The sequence below is a fragment of the Chiloscyllium plagiosum genome, chromosome 2 (genome assembly GCF_004010195.1).
Source record: "Chiloscyllium plagiosum isolate BGI_BamShark_2017 chromosome 2, ASM401019v2, whole genome shotgun sequence".
Classification (NCBI taxonomy): domain Eukaryota; kingdom Metazoa; phylum Chordata; class Chondrichthyes; order Orectolobiformes; family Hemiscylliidae; genus Chiloscyllium; species Chiloscyllium plagiosum.
The window spans coordinates 104,367,178-104,376,727 of NC_057711.1; the positions used below are offsets into that span (position 1 = coordinate 104,367,178).

At 40.4% G+C, this 9,550-nt stretch overlaps 1 protein-coding gene across 4 annotated transcripts in view; it reads right to left on the reverse strand.

Moving 5' to 3' along the window:
* Positions 1–9,550, reverse strand: part of chrna8 (cholinergic receptor, nicotinic, alpha 8) — a 203,510-nt gene that overhangs the window by 24,782 nt on the left and 169,178 nt on the right. For all 4 annotated transcript variants that reach the window (XM_043715308.1, XM_043715303.1, XM_043715315.1 and 1 more), the window contains one exon: positions 1,638–1,747. In XM_043715308.1, coding sequence (XP_043571243.1) covers positions 1,638–1,747 — 110 coding nt within the window. The remainder of the gene's footprint in view (positions 1–1,637; positions 1,748–9,550) is intronic.

Consider the following 9,550-nt stretch of genomic DNA (forward strand, 5'->3'; position numbering starts at 1 on the left):
CCTGTCTTCTCCAAAAAATGTGGTGGTAATGTTACTGGACTAGGATTCCAGAGGGGAAAGTGAGGACTGCAGAGTCGACATCAGAGTCAGAGTGTGATGCTGGAAAAGCACAGCAGAACAGGCAGCATCCGAGGAGCAGGAGAATCGAAGTTTCGGGCAAGAGCTCTTCATCAGGAATGAGGCTTGTGAGCCTTCCCACCTATTCACTCCATCCTCCTCTCTGACCGGTGACCTTTACCCCCACCTCCTATCGCACTCTCAACTACCTTCCTCCCAGCCCCACCCCTCTCTCATGTTTCCGTCCACCCCCTCAGCTCACAAGCCTCAGTCCTGATGAAGAGCTCTTGCCTAAAATACCGATTCTCCTGCTCCTTAAATGATGCCTGACCTGCTGTGCTTTTCCAGCACCCCACTCTCGACTAGGATTAGCCCTAGGCTAATGTTCTGGAGATATGGGTTCAAAATACATCACTTCAGATGGTGAAATTTAAATTTAATGAAATAAAAATGGAATAACAAAAAGCTAGTTTAGTGTGATCATGTATCGACTGTTTATTGTTATTTAAAATAAAACATCTGATTCACAAATTTCCTTTGAAGAAAGAAATCTGCTATATTTACTTGGTCTGCCCTGTATGACCCTCCAGACCTCAACAATACAGCTCTTAAATTGCCCTCTTGGCAATTAGGGGCAGGCAATAAATGCTAACCCCATCCAACAATGCCTGCATCCTGTGAATAAATAAAACTCACAGGCAGCGTATTCCAAAAAAAATTCACGAAAGAGATCTTCCTCACATGTCTACTACCTCTTTTTGCCATCACCTTAATTTTTTCAACCAATGGGAATATATTTCACCTATCCATTACCCTATCCAAGATTTTGAATATTTTAAAAGTCTCCTCTCAACCTTCTCTTCAAGGAAAACAATCCTAATCCTAATCCAAAATTGAAGTGCCTCACCCTGGACCCATTTTTGTGAAATACGAAACGGTCAAAATTTTGTGGGTTTCTGTTGCCTCTGTCAGACAGGAAATACCTCACGGATTGACATCAAACACCCACTTTGAGTTAAAATCTGTCATCTCCCATCTTGTGAATCTCCTAGTGAGTTCACAAGTGACTGTAGATGGCCTAATTGAACTTGGTCCACTTGGTCTCCTAGTTGGAGAAAAGCACCTGACTTAAGCCAATGAAAGCTGAGGAACTAAAAGCACCAAAATAATTTTTCCCAACACTTACGAGCATTTAGCCATGGCTACAAACCCTTGCTTTCGGGTAAGTAAAGATCTACATCCATTGACACTGGTCACAAAACTGATATTCTTCTTACATAAGCCTTTGCAACAAGTATCATTGGCCTCACTTAAAAATTGTACTTTAATTGTGGACAATTGTGGGAAATTCAGCAGTTGTCTTTTGCTCTCAAATCCAGGCATATTGAGCCAGATGCAGTATTTGTGTGGCAGGCAACTAACATCCACTAAAACCTGGCACAGACATAGGCACTGAACCTCAGACATCATAATTTGCCCAACTCAGCTCTTATTGGCAAAAGTAGCTAACATTGTTTGATGTTCTCCTTCCATTACATACCAATTGCTGACTATTTCTCATCATGATAGTGATAACTCACCCACTTTGGCATCTTTCCTCCATGAGGATCATGGTAATGAAGCTGAAGGACCAGCACAGTGACGACCACAGACAAGCCCACGATGAACATTGTCGCTGCAAAGTACCGAGCTGTAACAACAACACAATATCATTTCAAGTCCTGAAGCTTCAAGTTGTTACCTTGCGATTTTATTTTGTTTTTGCTAATTTCTCTAATCTTCTGAAAAGGTTGTCTTATAGTGGAGCTTTGGTTCCACATCCAAGCCCTTGCTTCCATGCTCAATTAATGTCATGGATAAACTGAGGCAGCAAATTACAGTAGCACATTTGACATGAAGGATGCTGTAGCTGAGCCCAATCCTGTCCCCTCTGGTTGTGCATCAACACACTTTCAAAAAGTCGTCACTGGTTCATGATCAAAGTGATTCAATTCTCATCAGTTAACTTATCACAGACTGGAAACTGAAATGAATATCTTTATCTTTAATATTTTTCTCAATACAAGAGTAAATATATTCTAGTGAAGTGCCATACAATCCTGATTAGATTGTTATTAGATAGAAAAAAAGTATGCCCATTTTATTTCAAATCAGTGAACCAAAGGGTAACAAAACAATGTACTTTTACAATGAAATTACAGAAAGAAAGATCGATGTAAATGAACTCACCCATGACGCTACTTGACCTTTTGACTCTATTTTTGCCCTTCTCCTTGACATTCAGAAGATGGCTTATTAAAATACAAATTAGCTAGAATTTCCCCGCAAAAGTTATATTTTAGGATAAAGTATTTGACTAATTTAATACATGAAACATCATAAATACAGCATGCTTGGAAGACATCGAGTCTCTAAGACACTCACCATTCTAATTTATAGACAATAGACAATAGGTGCAGGAGTACGCCATTCAGCCCTTCAAGCCTGCACCGCCATTCAATATAATCATGGCTGATCATTCCTAATCAGTATCCTGTTCCTGCCTTATCTCTATAACCCTTGATTCCACTATCTTTGAGAGCTCTATCCAACTCCTTCTTAAATGAATCCAGAGAGTGGGCCTCCACTGCCCTCTGGGGCAGAGCATTCCACACAGCCACCACTCTCTGAGTGAAGAAGTTTCTCCTGAGCTCTGTCCTAAATGAGGTAAAAACAATGACTGCAGATGCTGGAAACCAGATTCTGACACAGTACTCCAGGTGTTGTCTCACCAGGGCCCTGTACAGCTGCAGAAGCACCTCTTTGCTTCTATACTCCATTCCTCTTGTTATGAAGGCCAGCATGCTATTAGCTTTCTTCACTACCTGCTGTACCTGCATGCTTACCTTCATTGACTGGTGTACAAGAAAAACCAGATCTCTCTGTACTTCCCCTTTACCTAAATTGATTCCATTGAGGTAGTAGTCTGCCTTCCTGTTCTTGCTACCAAAGTGGATAACCATACATTTATCCATATTAAACTGCATCTGCCATGCATCTGACCACTTACCTAACTTGTCCAGGTCACCCTGTAATCTCCTAACATCCTCATCACATTTCACCCTGCCATCCAGCTTTCTATCATCAGCAAATTTGCTAATGTTATTGCTGATACCATCTTCTATATCATTAACGTATATTGTAAAAAGCTGCGGTTCCAGCACGGATCCCTGCGGTACCCCACTGGTCACTGCCTGCCATTCCGAAATGGAGCCGTTTATCACTACCCTTTGTTTCCTATCAGCCAACCAATTGTCAATCCCATCTAGTACTTTGCCCCCAATACCATGCGCCCTAATTTTACTCACTAACCTCCTATGTGGGACTTTATCAAAAGCTTTCTGAAAGTCCAGGTACACTACATCTACTGGATCTCCCTCGTCCAACTTCAGAGTTTGGAAGTAATATTACCATTCCTTCAAGATAGCTGGGTCCAAATTGTGGAACTACCTCCCTGACGTCACTGTGGGTCTACCTACAGCACATGGACTGCAGTGGTTCAAAGAGGCAGCTCACCACCTTCTCAAGGGCATCTAGCAACTGCAATAAATGCCCAGCCAGCGATGCCCAAGTTCCACAAGTGAATAAAAGAAAACTAAAACAGAATATGTGAGGTTGACAATGAAGAGGAAAAAGAAAACCCTGTAGCTTTCATAGGAATTCACAATCTGAATTCAATCTCAGTGATGTTTTGTAACCAAAACAGGAATTGTTTGCACATCTAAATCCACTGTTTGCTCTGTGCATAATTGCACTAATCTCTTTTCCGTGAAGGATCAGCCTTGAGACAAGGAGAAACTACATAATGGAACATGCTTCAAGCATGGTTTGCTTGACAAATGTCCCCATGTACGTAACACTTGATTGTTTCACATCATTTGCATAGGCCTTCAAATGGAATCATGCAGTGTTAATGTATAGATTAATAAAACATTAACCGAACAAACAGTGCAGGATATACTGTACAGTTAAGGCTCATGTTAACTCAGCAATGGAGTAAACATTACTAATCCCTTCAAAATAGGTCACAATGTGTCTAATCTCAGTGAATAAGGACTTTGTCAAGAAGTTGTTCTTCAAATGTCATCCTTTCCTGTTCTCTTTTTTTTATTATTAAGTTTGAGTTCGAATATACGTCAACTGCTGCCTCAGAGTACTGTTCAATTCCAGCCTTAGGTGACTGCCTATGTGGAGTTTGCATGTTCTTCCTGTGTCTGCATGCGTTTCCACTGGATGCTCCAGTTTCCTCCCACAGTCCAAGGATGTGCAGGTTGGGTGGATGAGCCTTTCTAAATTGCTCCGTAGCATCCAAGGATGTGCAGACTGGGTGGGTTAAACTATGGTAAATATGGGGTTATGGGATAGGGAGGATTTGAGTGGGATGCTGTTGGTAGGGACAGTACAAGCTCAATGGGCCAAATGGCTTCTTTCACTAGGGATTCTATAAGAGTCTGGTGAAGGCTGTTGATTGCCTGGAATGGTTCTGAGAGTGGCACATAATTAGAATTAAAGGAAATAGGAGAACACTTTGTAGATACCTTAACTATAATCTTGCAGAGTTCCCAGACAGGAATTTGTCCCTCTGGTTTGGAAAACTGTAGATGTCATTCCACTTTTTAAGAAAGATGAGAAAGAAAAATTGGGGAGCCTAACAACTATGGTGAGGAAATTGTTGGAGTCTATAATCAAGGATGGAGTAATTGAACAGCTCAGAATTTTTTAGTTAAAAAGGGAGAGCTGGCATGGATTCATGGCATGTAGGTCGTGCCTGACAAACCTCACAATTTTTTATTTGAAGAGGCAGCTGAGGTAACAGACAGGGGCATATCTGTAGATATTTGTTTATATGGATTTCCACAGGGATTAGATAAAGTGCCACATTAGGGCCTATACTGGTTTGTATGTGGAATAAACTACCAGAGGAAGTGGTAGATGCAGATACAGTTACAATATTTAAAAGACATTTAGACAGATACATGAATTGGAAAGATTTAGAGGGATATGGACCAAACGTATGTAAGTGGGACAAGTTTAGATTGGGAAACTTAGTTGGCATGAATGAGTTTGACCAAAGAGTCTGTTTCCATGCTGTATGTTCATGACTCTATAACAATACAGATTGTATGAGTGAGTATATTCAATAAAGCCATGTAGATAATAACATTTGCTCTTGTTACAGTTGTGAAGACCACATTTTTCTGCATGGGGAATTGGAATAAGTACTGTTTTAAAAGCGAAGAATCATTGAAGGATTGCTGACTCCTGTAACAAACAAAAAACACAATTTGCCTTGCTCTCATTGCAAGCGTTGTTTACACAACTGTTCATTCTAACAGTGGGGGATTTCCAGCTACAGACAAGTTTAAATCAGAGTGCATAAACGGAACTTCAGCCGTCAACATGTAGCTGACTGGTCTGTGGTATGATAACCAGATTTCAATGATAAAGGTCTTTTATCTGCCAATAACAATTTGAGTCCTAGGTAACTAAAGACCTTGCTGGTGTGAATGTTTGAGTGAGAAGTCATTGGACCTCCAGGAGAGAAGGAACTGCCGTTTTCCTCACCAGTAAAACCACTTCAAGCCTGAAGAAAGCCAGCTTATTTTTCCTTCATCAGTTACTGTAAACTGTGGCTTCTAACTAATAATTCAGAGACTCTGTAAATGTGAATCACTTCTGCAAGTGAAATTAGCTGAAGGAGGAAGATCAAGAAGCAGGCCATCTTGACAAGACAAAAAGGTACAGAGATGATCAAACTGCCATCCCAGTCTTTCCCTCCGTCCACAACACCCTTTTTTTGTTCACCTGTCTGTCTGTCTGGACATGTAGGAAGAGTTTCTATATGCACATTATTTATCTGTAGCTAGAATCTTTATTTTTAATAGTCATTCTTGTTAAGTCCAAAAACTGGGTTTGTGCTTTCTGTAGGCCTGGATCTAAAACCCATGAAAATTGGGGAATTTTGCAGCATCTTTATAAAATCTTTTACGTTTATGACAATGCCAGGAACAGCAGGACTTGATTTCCAGTGCAATAACCCAAGTGAGATATGACACAGTCTAATCTTTGCCGCTTTGGAATCTGAAGACCACCATCTGATTGTGTGGTTAATTTTGCCACCAAGGATCAAGTCCCATTGCAGCCAAAAAACAGGCTACAGCTGGGTCTACCACCCAATTCATGACAGCAGCCCATCTCCATTACGCAAAAGCTACCAGCCCAATCCAAAGGCCAGCAGCTCAGCATTACCATCAACAACAAAGCTTATTGGAAAGGATCCCTCAGTACCAGAATATCATCAAAGGCACTAACAGATTTCTGCAGACATGTAGGTGAGGCAGACAGATGCTAGAAACAATGAGTGCAGGTGATATGGAGTTGACCCAAACGCAGTGAGCTCTCCCGACTTAGGCAAAACATAACAGTGGAAAGTGACCTTAATTACAGCCTTAAGTGGATCAAATGACAGCCCAGTGAACGGGTATTCCACTGTGGGTACAATCGCTGACAACCTGCAATGATGGCAGAAAGAAGCAAGCTTCCCATCTGAAGACTTTCCTAGCCAAACGTCCAGCCTCCCCACCGGCCTCCTCGACTAAAGTTCAGCACAACATAACCTGAAATTATTTTGGTGCCAGCTTATGTACAGACAATTAGGAGTAGAAGTTCAGCACCTCTAGCTTTCTCACTATTTAATAAGACCATGGCTCTTGTTTAGGGTTTGATTTCCATATGCCCATCTATCCCAATGACCTTTTATTCCTTGTCCACCTTAAATTGTTTTAATGATCCCACCTCAATCATCTTCTGAGGCAAAGTTCCAAAGTTGCAAACCCTTTGAGACAAAAAAACTTCTCTTCATCTCCATTGTAAATGGATAAAACCTTAAGTATCAACTGTGCCCCCAGTTCACCCACAAGATGAAACATCCTTTCCAAGTCCACCTTGTCAGGAGCTTATACACTTCAATTAAGTTCCCCCTTACTCTTCTAAACCCAAGCACAAAGGAGTCAACTCTGTTCAATATTCCCTCAAAAGACAAACCACTCATTCAGAAAACAATCAAGAAAACCACTGAAATGTTGGCAATACACTTAATTTCTTCCTAAAATAAGGAGACGAAAGCTTACTCAAGATCAGTCTCACCAATCCTATATAACTGAGGCAGACCATCCTTGTGTCCCTCTCCTAATAAAGGATAGCATTTGTTCACCTTCTTAATTACATACTGTACCCACTAACCTCTTGTGACCCATGTACTCAAACACTTAAATCTCTCTATGCCTCAGAATTCTGTTGTGGCTCTCTATTTAAGTAACACTTTGCTTTTTATGTAATGCCTCCAAAATAAACAACTGCTCACATACTCCATCTGCCAGTTTTTTTTTTCTGCACTCAACCTAAATAACCATCTTCAACCCTGCTATTTCTCTTCACAACAAACTTTCTTACGTATCTCCGTGTTGTCTGCAAATGTAGCCACCCTGCTTTCACTTACCTCATCCAGGCCATTGATATAAATTGTAAAAAGCCGATGTTTTCAGATCAATGAACATCATCATAATGATTGGAATCAGTCAGTGTGTGGTTAAGAAGTTTGCAAACAGACTTTGAAATACTCAGTGGAGGTAACACTGATGCATGAAGTGTGGCCACAGTACACCATCTATCGTATGGATGGAAAGCAGATCCATTATACAGACGTACTTTCCAAAATCAGGCTACCCAAGACCTTGTTAAAAACAAGATATGTTTTGATTGACCTTTTCTCAATTCAAATAAACATATTCTGACTTGTTTCTTGAAAACTGCAAGTTCCAAAATCCAACAGGCTGTCATAATGCTGCTTGTTTGTGAGAGTGTACACGTAGTGTAATTTAAAGCATCCCCACAATCATAAGAAAAAGAAATTTGGCAAGCATATTTTATTTGGAGATAGTACTCATTACAGTAAATTGCTTTTCAAAAATTGACAAAGACAATTGCCATATAAACTTAACTTTTAAATAACATTCTGTTCACTGAGAATGAGGGGGACTGGAATAGTTACAGGACTTCTCAAGACACATTCATGGAGAGACCTTGAGGATCTCTCATTTATTTTCGTATGCTATTTTGTGATAGGGCCTGGAGCTGAGGAAATAAAATGTTCAGTATTTATTTTTACAGAATGATAGTACACCTCTTTGTTGTGAATTCCATTTCACTGACCAAAAACTGAGGGTTTTGGAAATAGACTACAGTATTTCTTACTTAACTTTGTTACAGTCAATATGGCAGGTTAATTTTGAACTCTTCTATAGTCCACAAGCAAATTCCATACTATTCTCATACACTTCAACTCCTCAACATTGCAGTCAAATGAAAAAAAAAAGAAACAAGGTAAAGTCCCGATGGAGAAATTCCAAAGTTCACCTAAAAGAAAACAATGGTAGTCTAAGAAATAAAATTGTTTGTTGTTTGATCCAAAAATGATATGCAATAGCTTTGTGCTTTGTGTTTTTAGAAAACGCATCATATCTGAGAATTGAATATTCGGTAAAATATTTCCAATGAGCTGAATTTTTACTTTCCAGCCCTCTGATGTATGCCATGCATGATTCAAGGAGAAATCCAATTTACTAAGCCACAGGCCAATGTTTGTGAATGTGCCATCCTTTATAAAGGGGTGCAAATAAGATTGGGTTTTAGTGATAAGGACTTTAGCGTTTTGGTTACATTGAGATTGTTACCCTTCAAGAAGCAGAGATTGAGGGGAGATTTGATAGATGGGTCCAAGATTATGGCACATTTAAATAAGGTAGTCAAAGAAAAGCTGCTCCCGTTAGTTGATTGGATAAGAGTGTGAACAAATCGCTATGACCTGGAACAATCTACCTTTGACAATAGTGGAAGCAGAGATAATCAAGGAAATATGGTTGCGCATTTGAGGCAACTGTACTTGCCAGGCCTATGGGTAAACAGTGGAATAAATGGGCAGATATGATTACTTTTTAGAGAGAGGATGGACTGAATGGGCTCTGCCCTCATCAATCCTCTTTGTTATTTCTTCAAAAAACTCAATCAAGTTTGTGAGACATGATTTCCAAGCACAAAGCCATGTTGACTATCCCGAATCAGTCCTTGCCTTTCCAAATACATGTACATCCTGTCCCTCAGGATTCCCTCCAACAACTTGCCCACCACCGAGGTCAGGCTCATCGATCTATAGTTCCCTGGCTTGTCTTTACCGCCCTTCTTAAACAGTGGCACCATGGTTGCCAACCTCCACTCTTCTGGCACCTCACGTGTGACTATCGATGATACAAATATCTCAGGAAGAGGCCCAGCAATCACTTCTCTGGCTTCCCACAGAGTTCTCGGGTACACCTGATCAGGTCCTGGGGATTTATCCACCTTTAGCTGTTTCAAGACATCCAGCACTTCCTCCTCTGCAATCTGGACATTTTGCAAG